The sequence below is a fragment of the Trichoplax adhaerens genome, genomic scaffold (genome assembly GCF_000150275.1).
Source record: "Trichoplax adhaerens TRIADscaffold_1 genomic scaffold, whole genome shotgun sequence".
Taxonomy (NCBI): Eukaryota; Metazoa; Placozoa; class Uniplacotomia; order Trichoplacea; family Trichoplacidae; genus Trichoplax; species Trichoplax adhaerens.
In genome coordinates this window covers 10,525,923-10,547,368 of record NW_002060943.1, presented here as the reverse complement: position 1 = coordinate 10,547,368, position 21,446 = coordinate 10,525,923, and the positions used below count along the sequence as shown (strand labels likewise).

Below are 21,446 nucleotides of genomic sequence, written 5' to 3'. Positions count from 1 at the left end.
TTGACCTACGTTTATGCCGTAATTTACTATGAATACGTAATTCAAAGTAATCCCAAAGCGCGTAATGTTCTGATGAATCATATTATCATCACATTAAGAAAACATAAATATATGTCCCTTAATTGCTGTTATCATCTAGGGTAGTTAAGATTAGTTTTAAGCCTTGACTTTGCACCTTTTGAGATGAAGAATAGTCTAGATTTACAATGTCTTCGTTTATATTATATTTATTTTTCGATGCAATCAAATGTTTGAACCTGAGTAAATACTTAATAAAGTATAATATGATATATCATAGATAACGGTTACCATTATTCGTCATCAAACTTGTAAAATACAATCAGAGAACTGAGACTTTACAAAAAGGCTATACTATAACGAGCTATATGACTGGTGAGTAAAGAAATAATAATTTGCATTATTAAATATATTAAATTTATTTAGAGGTAGCTTAAGTTAATCGGATGGTTCTACCCGTAACAATTAAGAAATCATCTTCCTGCAAGTTTCTTAAAGCCGAGTCGAATTGTTGATTAGTTATTACCTATCAATTGATACAGATAAGCATGAAATAAAAGTAATCTTTTTAACATATGATGAACAAAATCAAATGCTACTTACAGAATCAAACGATTGTCTCAATTCATCCAGGATTGCTTGATACTGAAGAGAAGGCTTGCTACCTTTGGATTCTAAAATCTTTCTCAGTGCCTTTCCAAGTTGTTCCTGGCGTCGACGGTCCGATACACTTAAACCAGTTGACAATATACTGATATCAATAGTGCCAGTCCTTGGATCTAGTGCTGATTGTTTTAAGGCCTCTCTGTAGAGTCTTTACACAACATTATTTTATTAGCCGCATTTGCTAACAACTGTACCCTTACTATATTAATTTTTGTTAAACGTTACAAACCTTTTTGCCTCTTCAACATCAATATTCTCAACAGTCGTTGAAAATCTTGCGGTAGAAATCAAGTTTTAGTATATTAAATATGCAGACAAATATATTATCATGTCTTACCTGATCTTAGCATGAGCTTCAGCAAGCCTGATCAATGATTCTAGTTGCCGCGGGTACGCACTAATAGTGCCTTTGTAGCTCCCAATTTTTCGCATTTCTATTTAAATGTTAAATTTTTTGATTTACCATTATTCCGGTTTGGTACATATTTGAATAATATATAGCTGTCATATAACTATATATTTATTTACAATAGTTCCTTACCGACATAAGCCTGAATAAGAGTTTGACAAGCTTCTTCAGATAACTTTGGTTGTACAAAAGTACGCGCGTAAGAGATATAATCTCTTAAAATGCTCATGTCCTATTAGATTAAAATGTAATCAATTTTGTTTCTCACCAAACGACTGTATTAAAGCCTAGTAATATATATAAATAGCTTACAAGCTTTTCCTCCGCTTCTTCTTCTACTGTTTGATGATATAACGAAACCAAGTGATTGGCAATTCTTCTATCATAATCCTCGTGCTGGGGATCCAAGATCAAAAATATTAAATCGAACCTATACAACAAAAAACATTAAAATTAGCATAATACCTCCATACAACTGCGACTCCGAAATAATGTCTATACCGAGATAAAAGTGTGTGTGGTAGCTGAATATTTTCCACAGTAGTCAATTTAGGGTTCCATCTTGATTCACGAGGATTAGCAGCAGCAAGAACAGCAGTTCGAGCATTTAAAGAACAGATTATTCCAGCCTTGGCTATTGATAGTGTTTGTTGTTCCTACAAGTAATAATAATAAGATAGTATTACAGTAAGCATTAACAATTAATGTCAACTTCAATGTTAGCGACAACTCATAGTTTTACCATAACTTCATGGAGTACGGATCTCGTGCTTTCACTCATTTTATCAAATTCATCTATGCAGCAAATGCCATTGTCACTTAACACAAGGGCACCACTGTAAATAAAAATAGGGTATAAGTATACCGCCACAATCATGCATCCGTATCAATAGGTGATATTCAAATATAGCCATTACGTTTGCAAAACAAGCTGTCGAGTTTCCGGATCTTTAATAACGTAAGCTGTTAAGCCTACCGCTGAAGAGCCTTTACCAGATGTATACTGACTTCGAGGAATTAAATTATGGACATACTGCAACATAACATACGAAGATGAAAAGAATTAAAATACAACGCATCTTAAGTGTAAGCGTCTGCTAATTTACCTGTAATAGCTGAGATTTACTGGTTCCTGGGTCACCGCATAAAAGAATATTTAACTCCGATCTATATTACAAATGAGAAACTATCAATAACTAGGATTCTTATTTTTCACCTGTGTTAGTTACGTCCAATATCAGATCACAATTCAGTCAGGTCTAGGTCATACCTGAATCGACTGTGTCCTGAATCACCAAATTCTTTAGAGGTGCCGCCGAAGAGCTGACAAAGAATCCCCTTCTTGATATCTTCATTTCCAAAGATACTAGGAGCAACAGCCTGAGATAGCCGTTCATAAATATCGGGCAATTCTGATAGTTCTTTCAATTCTTCAATTCTCTCAGGGTTCAAACGCTGGTTAGATCCGCTAAACAGTCACGATAAGTATCAATTAAAATTATTAAAAATATACATAAATATTTGAAATACGCTCGACTTTACTACCATTTCAGTTATTACAAACCTGTTATCAAATTCAGATAACCGCCTGAGATCACTCTTTGTAAAATGTAATGCATCAATATGGGTTTTATAAACTGATTTTACTTGTCTTTGCCTTGGGTTAACGCGCAGCGGCGTAGCACGGTAAATGCCAGTAAGTGTAACGCTATTACAAGATAATACCATAGTATATTTTAAAATTAAGAAGATATAAAAGCTAATGCAAACCATAACGATAATATTTCACAATGATAAACTAACCGCTATGATAAAAACGCTACTCTGCAGTATGCTAACTTACCGATCGCCTGGTTGGACACTATCAACGAGATCGTTATAAACATATAAAGTAAGAGTATGAGGTGTCTGTCCTGGAGGCATACTATCTACATAGAGTTTTGGAAATAGGAAAATATTAGATCCAAGCTAGAATTGAAGTATCTTGCTGTTACATAAGTAATATTAAAATACCTGGCAATTCTTGTAGCTTCATCATTTGTTTGTCGGTAAATTTGCACCTGTTATGTATTATCTGCATACTATGTAATGTGTTACAGTGACGACAAACGGTAGGCTCTGCAATTTTACCACGATCAACCTCTACCGCTACAGACGTCTGACAAACACTACAGCGGAAAAAAGCTATAAACAAATAAATGAAAAATTGCAACATGTAAATTACAACCAAGAAGCATCCATGTTATCTATCTTTACCTTCTCTCATGTCCGGTATTAGAGATGACGTACGGATTACCATTCCATGGATTGTTATTAAGCGATCGATATCTACGAGTACATTTAAGAAATGAAAGTGAATTGATCGAGTTTCATTTTTTAAATAATAGGGTTACAGATATTTTTCAAAAAATTTTCAACGTATTGATACCTTCGGGATCTAACATTCTCATATTTGAGGTTTTATGTACATTAAATGGCCGTACCTAACCAAAATAATATACCGACGGTTTTTTTAATTAATTTTTTGCGACTAATGATTGTAAACTATAACCTCACCTGAATTTGATGCTCTAGAAGAGTATCTTTGTAGGTACTACAAAATATATCATTAACAGCCATATCGAAAGTAGGAATCACTTCTTGAGGGTAATTAATTAACTGCTGATATAAATCTGCATCAAACTGGTATAAGTGATTACAGTTCAGATTGAGGAAAGGCTCTTCGAGAGTATTAATCTGTATGTAGGCATAGCAATAAAGAAATTAAATCCTTTAGACAAATTTCGATAAGGATGAGAAAGGCGCCACTATGCAGGAAATGATTATCACCTCTTCAAGCAATTGCATATAAAATGGTGCCTGCGAGCTATTATCATCGCTCTCAACAAATTTACGAATAAATTTTTCGAATTTGGCTTTAGTTTCATTTATAGAAACATTGGTACCCCAAATAACAAGCTGAGGCAAATTATAAGAATCAACCGTTCCAGCAGAATTTTCAGTAGAATCAGGAACCTATGTTAAAACACATTAAAACAATCACACAATCATTAATTTACTAAATACACATACATCCACCTAATTTATAAGCAATGATAGTAATATTCAGCAGCAAAATTTTGGGGAGGTACTGGTATGATAGTAAGAAAAGTTATAAAAGAAATATCAATTTTTGCAAAAACTTACGATGGCATCTGAACTGCCACCAGGTGTCAATGATACTTGGCGCAATCGCCTATCACTGCGAATATCGCTCCTATTTCTTATAGGAGTTCCAGATCTTCATCAAGTTAAGTTAAATATAATCTGATAGTGAAACATGTAAATAATAATAATTGTACAACAGGAAATACATTGACTATATTCATAACAGACACTTAATGGAGCTGGCTGTAAGCTAGATTAAATTAAGGTAATTTATTCGAAAGATACGGTAATGTTCTAGATGTACCACCAACGCGAGAATTTGGCGTACCACTGTATGTCAGCGGTGAGCTAAATCCACCATCAGGTTCACTTGAACGATACGGCAGTGGAGATGAATACAGAGATTTGTCCTATAATGACATACCCGTCAACCGGAACCGCTTAGGATTATCATATGAAATGATAGTATTACAACTAGTTTAGGTGTAGATTTATTTTATTTCTATCTAACTACACTGTGCGGATACAATATCTGCAAGCAGACCTGAGCGCTAGATGGAGATGAAGGCATTATCTGTAGTGGCGAAGATGAACCAGCAGCAGATCTTCTGTGTCTGGGTGTTGAGACATCACCACTTGCAGGAGCTATAAGCAAACAAGTAACTGCATTTAAAAGATTTCACGTAGATTAACCTTGTCTTTCAATACCATTTTGATCATTTTGTAATCCCGTGATAGATTGTCGATACACATCCTCACATATACTATACACTGTAGAGCGTACAGTGTAGGATACAGCAGTCGGTGAAGCAACTGATTCGCGATGAGCTACAAGCCTATAACTAGTATACGCGTTTTGTAAATTATTACAGTACGAGTAGACGCGTAATTGTTTAGGTTATTTAAATGGAATTATTAAAAAGTCGTAACGAGACTAAACAGCTGTATTCAATTAACCATCGTTGTATAGTAAGGTCGCTGAAAATTTCATCCAAATGGAAAGATGTTAAAGTTAGCATTAACTTGTAATATTCAAAGTATGAGATTATTTTTGTTCGTAAGATTTCGGGAGCTAAATTTCTACCACTATGAGCAAAGTAAAAGATAATTTACTACATTCTGTTCAAACGAACCCCTCATATTATAACGGTAAAAAACAATATTAATAAAATTGAAGTAAATGATAGCAATCACATGTCCATAACATATTATAAGCAGTGGTGCAAGTACTGCATCATAATCTACTAGGGTTGTTTTACACTAAAAAAATCTGAGTACACCTTTGCTCCAGCAATTTCTTCAGCGTATTTGCAAAAGATTTAAATCTGTAGAACCATAATATGATATAACACAGTACTGTACTGTACTGTCATGCCATCTTGTGATAGACAAACTACTGTGTTTAACTCATAGCACTATTGCATACAACAATATTCGTTACCGAGTTTGCATATTCCGAAAGTTATAGAAACGACGTACAGTACGTGCAAACAGTAAACCTTGAGTAAGTTTTAATCATTCCTGACTAATCTTGTTAATTTCTCATACTTATCTATTGTAATTTTCTATAAAATAATCTAAGAAATACTTACAGCGACCACGCGAGGCTCCGCTAGAACGTGGCATTGGAGAAGCAGAAGGAGAAGACATGATTTCTAGCCAATAATGTTGACGTATAGCAAACCAGAAAACTAAACGCTAACGTTTATAGATTTGGTCAGTCGGCAAGAATCGTGAAGATCGTAAATGTTCTAGAAAGGATAGGATCTAACTGAAAAGAACTTGTGTAGTAGAGACCCTAATAAAGTAGCGATCATACTCTACTGTTTCACGCATTGCTGTCAACGAATGACAAGTATAATCGATTTTTCCCGCGAAATAGGCTGTCGAGGTACATTGTCCAAGGTAGCATGCCAATTAAATTGACTGTGTGGTGTCACGTGGTCAAATTTCGCGGGAAGAATCTTTAAGCTTGTTTGTCACACGATCAGGGACTTGTAAAATTTTACCACAGCCTATGGGACTGCTCAGAACAGTGGTACGGTACGGTACTGTACAGTGCACAGTGTACAGTATACTGAGTACAGTACTGTACAGTACTGCACATTAGGCCCAGCCATAATAACCCCGATTACGCTGAGTATCTGAGTAATCGGGGTTATTATGGCTGGGCCTACTGCACATACTGTACAAGTGTACAGTAATATCGTGGACTTTTATTTAAGAAGAAAGTCAGAGGTCCCTGAGATGAAATGCACCAGGGTCTAGACTAGAGATCCTCAGACAGTGGATACTATTATGTTCGGTATATTTATTCGATTCTGTATTAATATGATGTATTACTATACCAGGATCTTCTAAAACAATTTTACCCTGTACTAGATGTAGTATTACTGTATTAGTATTATATTGTATATAACATATACATTTGGTATGGCTATTGGTGTGTTTGCGTTAATTCGACATTACCTAAATTTAGCAGGTTACAAATTTACTTTTGTTACGCTTACATGAGAGTAGTACCTACGAACTTTGCTGCTAGTATTAGCCTCATAGATTGTGGATAGTGATGCACAACAGCAACATACTGTATACTATTCTGTAATAACAATATAGTATTAATGTTTACAGGCCGGATTAGCACTGTATTAAGTCAGCAAAATGTGTACAGAATACGTATATCAGCACTCAGGGAGGGTGCGCTGAGCCATGGACTACTAAAAAAGACTGGTCATTTTTTAGTAGTACAAGGCTGAGCTCACGTTCCTGTGCTCCGGTATTAGATTTCACTGTCAGAACAAGTAAGAGATATTAGTTTTATACTAATAATATGAAGGCTGATTATTTTACTGGGGTTGACATCCAAATTAGCAGCTATGAGCTTACCAAGTTGGTTTTGTGCAGTATGGTATACGGTTTCATCCGTAGTGTACGAGTATAGTAGAATGACCGAAAAAATGATCAGCCTCTGCACTATAGTCGTTTCCTATCCCGTCTCTTTCTTTTTAGTAGCCCCTGGTTGTACTGTACCAGCATTTACATTTCGGTCCTGACCGTTCCAAAACCGTATTGAAAAGCTTACGGGCTTACTAACATTTAATACATCTGTTTAGATACTTCCAAGCTCCAATAGTTTATTCAAGACCAGGAAGATTAATCTATTCAATGATATGTTCAGAAATAGTCTTACGCTATGTACTAACGAAAATCTTGAACTCTTGCTCACCTATACAAATAAATATACGTATACGAGTAGGCTATAAATTTTTAATCACCTACGGAAAACAGAACATGAACATGACGATCATATCTTAGGGTGCAATTAAACTCTATTCTATGCTTTTCTTACTTTGAAATATGGAATATAATGTGACGATTAGTATATTAAATAATAACAATAATAACAATTGCATGATCAACTTGACGCAATATTGGTCATTAACACATTCATAATTATTACACAATGAATAAAAGCAAATACTGCGCCTAAATTGCTTTCTACAACTAAAACTTGAGGCCTGTACAGTACTTATCTGTGTCGCTAACATTTCGCCTGAATAAAGATATCGCTATAAAATATAACCTTGTAGCTAACTTAAAATAAAGGTAAAGTGTAATGCATGTAACTACAATGACCGGACACAGACGTTTGACGAACTTTCTGCAATAATAATCACCGTCGAGTTCATGAATGAAACTTATTAAATCTACTTTTATGAATCACGATAATCATGCATAGCCTCATGCTATGTTTTATACTGAAATGAGAGATCATTTGCTAAAATGGCTAAAATTAAATTTCTACGGAAAAAGGTAACGCGTAATTACATATATAATAAAGAATGATAGAGATGCGTGTTGTGAAAATATGAATACATGATCTTACAATTCTAAAATAAGAGCAGCAGTAAGTAGTATTTACTTGTATCAGGTCTTCTATTTTTTTATTTCAGACCCTTCATACCTGGAATATTTACTAATATACTGTAAAGGAAACTGGCGAATATAATCTTGCATTCTTACCTATCTCTTACTTAGATGATTAACAAATGATTAATCATCATTATCAACATTTCTATTTAAAATGTAGCATTGGTTAAAGAATTATTATCGATATTTCGCATAAATAATAACGGTAAAAAATTAACGAATTATAACAGTAGCTATCCGATATTAATTAACTCTATCTCTTCAGATTATAATATACGTCCCCAACACTACTTGTAAACAAATTAAAGTTTTATAGTAGAACCATATCACGTGATCGTATAACTATTATAATTACTAATAGATATTTGATAATACAGGTACATAAATACTAGATATTTTCGAAGTTAATGATTTCAGAATATCTCAAATATCATAATTATAATCTAATATTGTGCGTAAATAGTAACAGTAATGATACAGCGAATGCAGTGCTATGATGATTATTGTAATCCATTCTAAAGTTTATCAAATGGTATCAAGTCATTTAAAAATCATCGAATAGCTAAGCAAACCAAGCTCATTCCTTAATTATGAAATGATACGGCAGACGAACAAATAAATATTCTGCTTTATCAATCTAAAGGAATTAACGAAAGATGTTGACTCCTAGAGTAAAAAATTGTCCTGCTCGTTGACACAGTAATATGCTCATCATTCCCTTCACTTACAATACTTATTTTTCTATTCCTTTTCAACAACGAATTTCCTGATGATAACGAACCTTTCTTCCACCATTTTCGAAGTTTATCAGTACGAAAAATAATAATGTACGGGTCGATAACATTATTACTGGAGGAGATAATAATGCAATAATAGATCATCGGCGGTGTTAATTCAATTATATTGAAAAAGCTTAGAAGATGAACCAATGCATAGGGTGAATATGCAATAATATATATAACAAAAATAATAAACATTGTAAAAGTAAGTCTGGCATCAATTTTGCGATTACTTGAATCCATCTTTGTCGCTTGAAATCGGCCAGTACTTGCTCGAATGATCTTAAATACGTTAAAGTAACAGTATATTATTATACCGGTTGGTAATATGAAACAGATACCTGTAAAAGCTAGACCATAAGTAGCATAACTAGCACCGTCTATAAATCGATACCCCATAGCACAAATACCAGATTTATTCATATATGTGAATTTACCCCAAAATCCAACAACCGGTGCAATAAATCCTATAAACGCTGTCAATGACACAGACGAACATATCCATATTAAACCCCATTTAAGTTTGGTATATTTCTTAAAATTGGCAGGATTTGATGTTACAAGATATCTTGAAATAGCTATCCAAGTAATGCAAAATATACTCTCGGTAACTGTGAAAAGCATAGCACCAAATATTGCTCGACAACCAAATGAATTATACGGATAAATTGGAGTTCGTCCCATCGACATAAAAATGAAGATTACACTAAGGTAGAAGATGCAATATCATTAGATTTATATAGAAGATTAAGATCTATCGAAGCATATGTATTATCAATGCACTGTCATATTATTTAAAAAATAGAAAAATATTGCCGTTAATGTTGCAAAAACTTGAAAAAACTTGAAAGTAAAGTAGATACGATAAATTTAATGTTTTTGTACGAGTAGTGCAATAAAATCTAATATATAAATCCAGTAAAAGTAGATTTTATTATCCGTTCCTAAGTTATGATCGAATATTCTGTTTTCTAAGTATTGCATTATAAAAATTAAGCCTGTATACCGTAATTACTAAAAAGTGAATTCAACGTTTTATTACTCACTTAGAAATGATGAGCCCAAGGTCTGATATAGCTAAACACAGCGTCTGAACCTCGAACAGGCTCCATTTTTTATAACTCATTAGAAAGAGCAAAGTGATCAATGAAATATTACCCAATGAACCAAGGATTAACCATGTTGAAGTAAATACAACCACTACAACAGAATTGATGTCGTCAAAAATCTTACCAGGAGTAGATGTTGTTACCACAGTAGTTAAATTATTGTTATCGTTTAAAATCAGCATATCTTGACCTTGTTCGTACACCAAAAAATCGATCACCGGAGTAGAAAGGTAGTAAACGAAGCATAGTTAATAGCACATTGCCAATATATCTCTTTCACTCTTTCTGCTCATCTCTAGAGCTCTAGATTCCATATTAGCTTGATGAAAAGTTCTAACATGATCTAATTTACTTTAAAAATTCCTAACACCCTTCTACCTTTTTATAAGTATCTTCCAGTCCCTTAATACTACTATAAAATTACTCCTGAAAGAGTGGTCATCTAATCAATAGAGAAATTCCCTGCCCCTTCCCTATAAATTATGGAATAATAAGATTAATATACCGATACATAATTTATGAACCGTTATCGGTAAGAATATTATAGATGAAGCCGGTACCAGTAGGCCTTCCTTGAATACTAATTACGCTCAATTCATTTAAATATCAATAAAAGAAACCTATATTCTGAACCAGTATTATTGTATAACTAGTAAAAGATATCATACTTGTCAATAGCTGATCATTATTAGAATATATATTGTTTGTTAATGTGATCCATTTATAGCATGTCTAACGATGATGAAATGTTTGCTTGGAATATAATTTATAATAGCAGAGACGAAAATGATTAGCAGAAGCAACTCATAATTTGTGATATATTGTTTACAGTAATTAAGTACTAATAGCCTTAAAATTACTCTAACTGGATGGTATCCCAGACCTACATTGATAATTGAAAGTTGCTTTCTAAGTATCTTATCGTAAATTTAGAATATAACTGGGAATGCAATTTGCGCAATAAAACTAGATTTTAGTTATTTACACTAACAAACATGAATAAAATAGCGTTTATGTGCTTTGCAAGATTATCAGCCTAAATATTACTATGACTACCACTACCGCTATCTTTCAATGCGGTTACAGATATGTGTGATTAATAAAATTGATAGGATAGCTATTATCGGACATCACTACATAAATAGGAATAGCTATGAAATTCAATAAGTAGATTAGATAAAGTTTCCGGAAAAGTTTAAAGAATTGTTAGGTTCGCAGCAGTACTTTAAAAGATATTATACAGTAAAAGTAATTAAAATTTGTTGCGGTAGAACAGATGCGGTATATGTGCGAGTTTAGATAGCATCTTATCGTTACCTTAGAATGATACCTAAATTACTGATTTTAAAGTATTGCTTATTTCTATTGTCATTACTAAATGCATCAGATCTCCTGAATCTTGATACTAAGGCAAAAAATTCAGTAAACATAACTGTCGAAGGTAATAGTGCAACGAAAGAAATCCTTAGATATTGTGTTATTCTAGCAAATTATTACGCCGCACAAGTGTACATGGATAAGGAATACAAACTGTCTACAGATATTTAGCTAGCTGACAATGGTACACAGTTAAGCAAATATCTATAGTAAGTAAATTTCAATATTTTGATTTTAGACGACATCAGTAGAATATCGTTCTATATACACGCAAGTAAATAATAAGCACAATGAAGATACAGCATTTATGCACTGGAACTCACTCAATACTCAATTTCTACGATATGGCCTTTAAAACTTTAAGCTCTCTTCGTGCTGATTCTACTTTAATAACAAGCCTATTCTTTTGTAAATTATCAGAGGTTAAATAATATGATTCGTTCATCATAACTTTTATGTGAAAGTCTGCACCTGTTAATCTTTAATTTCTAGAGCACTGTACGAGTAAATTCGTAGATAATAATTAGTTGATTGATGATGATTTTAAAGTCTTAGAATTTGATTAAATTAGGTTTGCATCAATAGCTATCTTTATTATATTACACCTGAGATTATCCTCTTATAAATCTACGCTCTTGTATGATCAACTGTCATCAACAACATCATGTGAAATTGAAAGATAAGCAATAGTAGTTATTACACTTGTCGATTTGTCATTTGATATACGATTATATTCTGACAACGATAAAAACATATAGCGCTACGGACATTTCTTTAAAACGGGGAAATGTAGTCAAGTCGAGCTTTGGAATTGCTATCATAAACAGACATTTACACTGATAAAATACGGCAAATTTACTAATGATATTATATACGCTTATATACAGTATACTAGATGGATTATCAATGCGTAGAGTTGGAAAGATATACAGTACATAAATTTTGCACTATCTCGTCCTAAAAAGAGGAATTGAAGTAGAGTAATCAACAACTAGAAAGCCAAATTTCATTGCTAACTGAATCCCACAGAATAACCATATTAGATTTCCCAGACCGGATGAAATTCGTAAATTTATGCATGTGTGTCTATATTAACCATATTTATCTAGATTTACAAAGATTATTGCACTAATATAATTGCAATATACAGTATTATAATGTTGAAAATATTATACTATGTTAACTACACAAATTTGAAAATTTTTTCAGTACCCTGTCATCTCTAAGAATGGTAAAAATTTACCAGTATCATAAAAAAATACGGTAATACAGTATACAGTATCAGTGAAGCTCCTTGCTTGTACTATTTAACAGCTATCGTGGAATGTGCTGAGCAATTGAGTTATTGGACTATAGCGTTGGAGTCTACTCGGAGACAATAGACCTAGCGTTTACTAACGATACAGAGTAGTGGGGTTCACTTTGTAGCCGCTGGAACGTTGTTGCTGCAAGATAGTTTTGATCCCGCATTAGAAAAGTCTGTATCGATAGATTTTTTCTAAATTTGATCACTCTTAAAATCCTATAAAATAGGCTATATTTTATGTGGTAATTATTATTTCTACTATGCCTTAGCTAACTTGGTAACGTAGTGACTACAACTATGCGAAGAACGGTCTCTCTCTCAAAGGTCTTACGACTTACAGTCGGTACCAACGACTATTCAAAATTTTTTCTTTTAGTATCGCTAATTAGCACAGCTAGAGTTACTGCATTGTTAAAATAGCATTGACACAAAGTTTTATTCACATGCAGAGGACTCCAGAGAACAAAGACCTGTCAGACATTCTGTACTTCGTTCTGTAGTATATAAAACCTTTTTCAGATAAAGGCTACGCCTAGCAACGAACCGACTATATTAGTTGGATTGGTCGGAAACTAAAAAGTGATAGTGATTTCTCATATATCTGCTTCGTTATTTTAAGGGACTTTACTTAATTTACGGCAACATTTTACATAAAAATACTCTTATAACCTTGTATCATTGATCAGTAATTGGTTTACTTCTAGAAGACTACCATGTTGTTATCACTCTTTAATTTTCATTACAAGATGCAAAGACTGTTTGACGGGTATGGTTGTAATGGTTCATTTGCAGGTCATATCTGAAAAACACTTATTCTGTAGGCCTCAGCATCGGGACTCTAGCCTATACCATACTGTGCTAAATCTGTATACTACCGCTGCAGTTAAATATAGTGATTATTGCATGAATAGCACCTAAAAAAGTCACAGAACATCATCGAAGCGAAATTTCGAAATCTATATTTTTTCTACTATGAATAATAATTTCAAATAATTCCAACAACACATTTCATTGTTATAGTAATTGTACCCGTGACTCAGATAGGATATGAACTACTAAATATTCCCGAGAAACATTGAATAGTCCATGGATAAATACCCTAAGATTATTGTACCATATAAATACTTGTACCGGGCACATAACATCATACATACGTATAAACATAAGTTGTAGTCAATTCCCGAAATTGGATATAAGGAAGTAAGTCTGAATACGAAGTTGCAGATCTGAACCTAACATATAATTCATTATCATCATGACTGCCTTCTACACGCATGTTTGCATGAACTATCCTCATCCCTGTCTATACTTCTTAAAATAAAATTAGTTCTCTTCTATAAAAACATTTATTGTATATTCCAGTGAAATGCACTCTCTTTGTAAGCCTTAGCCATTCTTTCTTTAGTAGTCCCTACCTTAGCTATCTTACTTGTAGTGCCGAATACATTATACTACGAGTATGTAGTGTGTACAGTACGTAGTGCTAATGTAATTTACTGTACTGTGGGTGCACCAGAGTGAAATTTATAGAGTCTAGTAAATGTTTAGACAAATTGTTGGTACGGTAGACAGATTTAAGCAACATTCTTTGAACGAAAAAATTTACCCATGGCACGTGAGCCCTTTTCAGTGTATGTCCTATGCATTGTATTATTAACAATAATCATATTATCAAAAGACTACATAGTCTATACCATTTCATTCGACATAATACAATTTTCACAAAGGTTACCGTATCATTGCTATTCTACTCATGTAAATTAACCGACAGGTGCATTGACCAAGTAAACACTATAAATGGTATACTACTCGCATATTGTACTACCTGACTTTAAAATAAAATTTAAAATTAAAATTGTCGATTCGGTATGCATCACTGTATACAATACATAATTAATTAATGCATACGAATGCCGTATAATGCATATTCGGGGTTCAAATATAATAACTGACTATAATTGCTAAGAATAATGGAGACTATAAAAATGTCACTGCTTCAAGTTATGACGCGATATTGTGCCAAAGCAGATGTAAAATATTATTAGAACAACACAACAATTGAAATTTGTTCTGAAGAATTTTTCATGAGATATTAATGAGCACTATAAATTCGAAGCAAAACTTGAATCGTGAACAGATGGTTGCAACCTGTAGTCATGGAATTCTGTAAATTTCAATATCCACGAATTATAGTAATGTAATTTTCTATTTGGCGGTATCAGTATTTAGTATTTATAGTATCGTATCCGCATTAAGCTTAGAGTTATACGTATAAACTGAAATTTGAAACTTACGGCATGAAATTTTATTATAACAGCACGGCATAATTGTATATCGGCGATGATATATCGAATAGAGCGAAGAAGTTGCCAATAATAATTAAGCAATTAATGTATGTAGCCTTGGACTTTCACATTATCCATGAAAGCAGATATTCGTGATTATACTACATAAATTTTTAGATCTATTTATTACAAGATAATTTTTCTACGCAAAGAGGCGATCTTCATAAATTTGAACATATCATAAATCTATACATTTTAGCTGCCAAATGTAGGATAAGACAAAATCTCTGTACAGTTTCGTTGTGGCATTAAAAGAGATTATGTATTTCTTCAGGTTGTTAGTAAATTCGTATAGATTTCATAGAGATTTAAACTGAAAATTAGGGTCTGGATATTTATAACGATGGATATATCACATCAAATACATTTAACATAGAAAATTTCTTCGTTTATCTTCATGTAATAATAGAGCAGATAGTTTATAAATATATTATAGTCAGTTATAAAGCAGTGAAAATGTATAAAATTATCTTTAAGGAAAGCTATGAAAGTATGATAATATCTTCAATTAATCAATAAATTAATTGAGTATAGCAACTGACGTTAGTATTCGAATGCTCCTACTTACATAAAGAAATAAGGACTGACAAGAACTCCTAATAGGGAACAGTGTTTACCACCATAGCTACTGCAAGCTAACATTCACGTAATAATAATATACGCAACGCTTGCAAGCAAATAAGGATCATGATTCTACTTTCATTTCTAGAATAGTATTACGAGTGCCATGAACTTAATACAGTCGTCATATCGAATGTTACAATTAATTCATATTTTCACCGCGATATCCTACAACATTATACGATATGTTATCGAATATTAATATCGTTTACATCGATTTGGATAAAGTAGGATACATGCCTTTCGTATACGAATACAACAGTAATATTATACTCGCTTATGATTATATTATTGTATACTGAAGTAACTATAGTTATCGATAATAACGAACAGATCTTACCTATGCAACCTATTAGAAGCTTTCACTCTCTATAATCATTTATTTCAAAACTGGTTTATACAACATAAGATATACAATGCTCTATTTTCCTTGCAAATCTGGTTGTTTGATTTGCCTAGCATATTATTATACGTTATTTATGGATCTAAACTTTGATATAAATCACATTCATATTTCGATCTTTGCATAATACATCTGTTTTAGGGATTCGTCAATTTTCTTTGCTTGCTGTTTATATAAGTTATGATAATTTTCTTATTAGTCGGAGATATACCAGCCACATTTCTTAAGTAAGCAATTCGCTAAAATTTATTCGATTGTTGATTATTCACTACTGTTGCTAAGCTCATGTAAATCACCTTTCTCTTTTCGATGACCACGATTTTTACAACAACCTGATTCAGCATGTTTATTTAGATATGACTTAAGAGCGAAGGATTTACCACAATTTTTACACTGGAAGGATTTTACGGAAGAATGAGTCTGCATATGAGCCCTTAGATTAGATCGATCGGCGAAACGCTTGTTACAAGTAGCACACGCATATGGCTTTTCACCAGTGTGACTTCTCATATGCCCTTGTAACAGCCATGAACGGCTAAACGCTTTACCACATATATTGCATTTATGGGCAAGCTCATGTGTCAAAACGTGCATAGCTAAAGCCGGCATAGAAACATAAGCTTTATCACAATACTTACATCGTCGTGCCAACTGGCCATCTAAGCTACGATGAGTTTGCTTATGACGAGATAAATTGGATGAGGTGGCATACTGCTTGCCACATTCAGCGCATGTATAGCGAGATTTCTTGCCATTACTACTGTTTGCGTTATTATGAGAATAATTATTGTTCTCGGTATCGTCATTGCTGTTAGCGTTACATTGACCATTTTTAACTTGAAATGTATCTGCCGTTACACATTCCCGTATTGGAAATGATGCACCGTTGGCAACTTTTAAGCTTCGACTAAGTTTTGTAAAATCTGTTTGATGTTTCTTAGGACTTTCAATATTATATTGTTTACTTGACGGTTTAATGATTTTTTCAGTAAATGCTTGTCCGCGATTTTTCTCTTCAACGACGTTATTGTAATCCAACGATTGTCGTGAATTAATGTCGATATTGTTAGCTACCGATCGATTGGTATTTTTCGCAATGAAGCCAGTCCTAACTTCAATGTGCCCTTTACTCCCGTTAGCGCAAGCTATTTTAATTTTTTCATTTGTGCCATAGTCGTCAACCTTGCAATTGTCTAAGGAGATATCAGATCCGATTAAAGGAAAAGGAAATAGCAAGATAGAGTTAATAAATGTCAGAATAATTGGAGATTCAGGCTGTGAGAAGAACGAAATTTAAACTCACGTAAAAAAAGCAAAAAATTACGCTAAGTTCTAGAACAACTGAGGAGAGAACTACCAGATCACTGCATATTTGAAATAAGATTGAAAGGAACTTAAGGAAAAATAAAGTTACTGGCAAAGATAGCTTATAGATGAAAAATTAATACAGCGTAAGTTGTAGATGTTACTAAAATTAGCAAAAAGAAGCTTAAAATTTATGACGAGTCACAAGACAGACTACTGTATCAGTAAAAGGATAGTTATATGTCAGTTACATGAAAATCATTAAATCGACAGAAAGAAAACGTGTAAAAGTATAAAAATAAAAATGATCACCTGTTTTGGTTGAAATGGCTGTTCCCCAGTGTTTATCATGGTTGTATTTCTCCGAACGTACAGAACAGTAAGGATAATGTAGCTTTCTCTTCTTGATCAAGAATACCTTTGGCATTATTTTATTGAGATTAAGAGAAGGAATTGATCGTTTGGAAAAATTATCTACCGTACTTTCGTTGCGGTTTGAATCAAAGGTTGCGACCTGTCGATATTGTAGGAAAACGATAAAATGAAAATTCTTGAAAAAAAGTGCAGTATCGGTGCAGTTTTTTTTATAATATCTATATTAAATTGCTTGATATACTAATACAAAAGGCAGATGTTAAGGAAATCGATGCATTCAGTTGACGACCAGTCGGAAAGAATGAATTATTGAATAATACAAAATGGTCTCTCAATACTGCTTAAATTCACATGATCAAAAAGGGCATATATGGACAAAGTTAGAAGAACTTAAGAATCTAAATTAACATTATTTACAAAAACAAAATTTTTGCTTCAAAAATGCGAGCCAAAAATGTATACGGCAGAGAATAAAATTTTCTCTTCTTTAAATAAGAAAGTGAATAAAAGGAACAGCTTGATCATTTCATTATCATTGACACTACTTGTATGAGCGTTATAGTCATGACGTAGATCAGGCTAATACAAGAGTACAGCAATCCCTAATGCCAGTTACTAGCTTACTCCTGATGATATCAACGAAGTACAGTAGCATCAGATCGATCACAAATTCAAGACAACGAATTTCAGGTAACTGCCCGGCACGGTAGTAGACCAAGGTAATTATAGTAAACGAATCGAGGCTATAAATTTAATCAAACTTACCTAGATTCGCTTTAAATTTCTATTTTCTTCTTCGAAAATAACAAAATTAAAAGATTTCACTTGAAACAGGTACCTTTAGATACTGCTATTTCAATATTCGTTCCTAACCTATTATACATTAAGTTTTCTACTCTACTAGTATATTCTTTCTAGTAATATCGTAGTAAGAAATGATTTTATATTGCCTAAATGAGACGCTAGTCATTCACAAAGTAGATATAGCGTATACCCCTATGGAAAAGAAATTTTTGTTTTAATACCTAGACATAAATGACGTGGTAAATGCTAATAGAATGAATTTAGTGAAATTATTCAAGGTATATCCACATTACTTATTCACTAAAACAAAAACTTTGTCGAACAATAGTTAGCCAGGATGATAAATGAAAATTCAGGGTAATTTTTCTGTACTATCGTTCTACGACAACTTGATTGGAAGAACATAATCCAATTTTGTATGGCAATACAATATTTACTCGATTTCCACTGTCTGTATGTTATTCTTTATAGTAATATTTCATGACGTAACTAAGGTATTGTTTCATTTTTAAGTCGATCTTTTTCTCTTTTGCTGATCATAGTATTATGTCTACCAGTGCCATCGCTGATGAAGTGGGATGTCATCAGGATTTGAATGGAGAGACTCAACACCTGTTGACTTTTAAAAAGAAACTTTAACGATCTAAAATGAATAAGATTTTCGACGACTTGTTAAGGAAATCATTTTTCTCGTGTTTGGGTAAAAGACAGAAGTTACTGAAATTCAGTAAACAGATTTGAAGAGAAGGTAGAGTTGATCGTATGAATGAATGAGTAGTATCAAGGACTAAATAAACTTTCATTAACTATAATGAATACCATTTTTTAAATACGTAGCATCATTCAACCTATTTTATCATAGTTATGATGTCTATCCATAATTTCCATGAATCCAATAGTGTATGATCTGGTATGTAAACCCTTAAAAAATAGAGCGTAATAATAAAAGAGAAAGTGCTTCAAAGTAGGATATTTGAAATTGTATTCTTTGTTCATTGTCCTATTTTTTAGCTTCTCATTCAATTTTTACAGGATAAAAAACTCTATGAACTGGGTCAATTAAATACAACCAACAATTAACTCCTTATTTAATTGAACCGTAGCTGGATTTTATCGAGTTAATGAAAAGAAAATGCCAAAATCGTCTTAAAGATGGCAAAAAGGCCCAGACAATAGATACAAAGTGAACGATGAAAAAGATTGGAGTGATTGGATTCTATAAATAGCACAGTAAATCTTTTGTTAGAGTCGAAAAATTTTTTGCCATTTATAAATTGATCGCAGCCTTGGTTATTTGATAGCTAGTTATTCTATACACAATACTACAATAATGTTAAATGCCACTTTCAAAACATACCTGATGTACATTTTTCGACAGAATTGCATATGTTTTCTACGGATTCTTTTATAATCTATTGTTAAATTTAATATACACTGACGCTTTTACTATTATTGTTGTGAACAACTTTTATTTAGTTAGAATACTTTTTGAACAATTCAAGAAAAATATGTAAAGATTATGAGAGTATTTACCTAAAAACAGAATTTTTTGTTTAAAAATTATTAGCCATTCATTCCGTGTTATATTTTCCTTTTCATACAGTTTTAGTAAATGGTTATTTCAGGTCTTAGCCTGAAGTCTTTATCTTGTAATCAAAGCTATCTTTTCACAGTATTTACGGCCTATTATTTGTTGGTTTCAATCTGCCTGTATCTTTATAGATTCCAACAATATCAGAGAATATCGTCAACGTTCGTACACATTTGTATGATCTCTATTGCATAAGGAATTATCTTAGCAAATCTAGGAAGTAGAATACTTCATGCTAGCAAAAAGAAGTAATATTCATTTAGCATTTAAATATTATCCGTATAGAAACTTTATCTGATAATTATACATGCCATTAAAATTTTACTACAATCCTAAGTAATTTTGTTAGCCAATCAACTAGATCTTGTAATAGCATGTACTTCATTTTGCATCTTCATTAGAGCATAAACTAATAAAAAATTATACTCTTATTTCATTTTCATTATTTTCATAATATAGAGCGATATTCTTCTTTAGAATATTATAGATATCATTTTACTCTATTAAATGAATATAGTGTAGTACTCTACGGTAATAATTCATGCAACCAGGCTTATTAATAAATTACGTGCGTTCCCTTATTGTTCTTTTATATTAAATTTTATACTGAAAATGTGGTCAAACTGATATCAGTAGAGGATAAAGCTTGGAGGACCATTAAAGCTAGCTATATAATCAAAGGTATCTATATTAGCGCGATGTTGCACATTGAGAATTTAGTAGGCATTAGCTTTCTCCTCTCGCCATCATTTAATCATTTATCCAAGATTCAATACTAACAAGTACTTTATAATAAAAAAACAAACAAGAACTTACAGTACATAGTCGCTTTACGATCGTAATCATGATAATACTACAGTATACTGTACAGTATATCAGTAAAGTACCGTAGTATGGCGCGCTGTTAGGTAGATATCATTGATGATATTATACGCCTAAAAGCAGATAATAAAAAATATTTAATTGAAGTGTTTCATATAATTACGCCACTGAATAATAAAGTAGCCTACATACAGAAGGAACTCCAAGGTTGTTAACAAGTTAAATCGAATACTTAATCCATTAAAAAGATTTTTTATGAATTGCTAATCTGTTATCAAATCACCATCCTATCATAGTGTAATGTAATCATATGTTACCGTTATAGCCAGTTTCCTATGTTGCGTCAGCGATGTATCTTGCAAGCGTAATGCAAGTAAGAGAAAATAATTCACTGAACCACAAACTTGCGTTTCCAGTAAAAGACTATTTGATACAATGA

General features: G+C 32.6%; 3 protein-coding genes across 3 annotated transcripts; all 3 read right to left on the bottom strand.

Annotated features, from left to right (window-relative positions):
• Positions 1-214: 214 nt before the first annotated feature.
• Positions 215-4,641, bottom strand: TRIADDRAFT_35366 (uncharacterized protein). Its single transcript, XM_002108218.1, has 20 exons — positions 4,526-4,641; positions 4,280-4,373; positions 3,923-4,108; positions 3,650-3,829; positions 3,522-3,576; positions 3,350-3,421; positions 3,107-3,277; positions 2,937-3,021; positions 2,658-2,801; positions 2,364-2,561; positions 2,200-2,260; positions 2,011-2,126; positions 1,836-1,929; positions 1,595-1,749; positions 1,406-1,523; positions 1,226-1,325; positions 1,022-1,118; positions 914-958; positions 622-832; positions 215-544 (listed from the first exon to the last, which is right to left on the bottom strand). Exons 3-20 carry the CDS (start codon positions 3,938-3,940, stop codon positions 452-454), a joined length of 2,013 nt encoding a protein of 670 aa, XP_002108254.1. The 5' UTR covers positions 3,941-4,108; positions 4,280-4,373; positions 4,526-4,641; the 3' UTR covers positions 215-451.
• Positions 4,642-7,431: 2,790 nt separating this feature from the next.
• TRIADDRAFT_52553 (uncharacterized protein) lies at positions 7,432-10,130 on the bottom strand (the record flags this gene model as incomplete). The annotated part of the gene is made up of 3 exons (XM_002108217.1): positions 7,432-7,466; positions 9,291-9,655; positions 10,108-10,130. The coding sequence occupies 3 exons, from the start codon at positions 10,128-10,130 to the stop codon at positions 7,432-7,434; spliced, it is 423 nt and encodes a 140-aa protein (XP_002108253.1).
• A 6,241-nt stretch (positions 10,131-16,371) lies between these two features.
• Positions 16,372-16,863, bottom strand: TRIADDRAFT_20314 (uncharacterized protein; the record flags this gene model as incomplete). Its single annotated transcript, XM_002108216.1, has 1 exon — positions 16,372-16,863. A coding segment is annotated over one exon (492 nt), but the record flags the coding sequence as incomplete, so codon positions are not given.
• Between the last annotated feature and the right edge of the window lie 4,583 nt (positions 16,864-21,446).

Excerpts from the sequence above, each read along its gene's own strand:
- TRIADDRAFT_35366 (XM_002108218.1), bottom strand. Across the intron at positions 3,577-3,649 it reads TTCTAGAGCATCAAATTCAG|GTACGGCCATTTAATGTACA; the intron begins GTGAGGTTATAG and ends TATTTTGGTTAG. Across the intron at positions 3,422-3,521 it reads GAGAATGTTAGATCCCGAAG|ATATCGATCGCTTAATAACA; the intron begins GTATCAATACGT and ends ATGTACTCGTAG.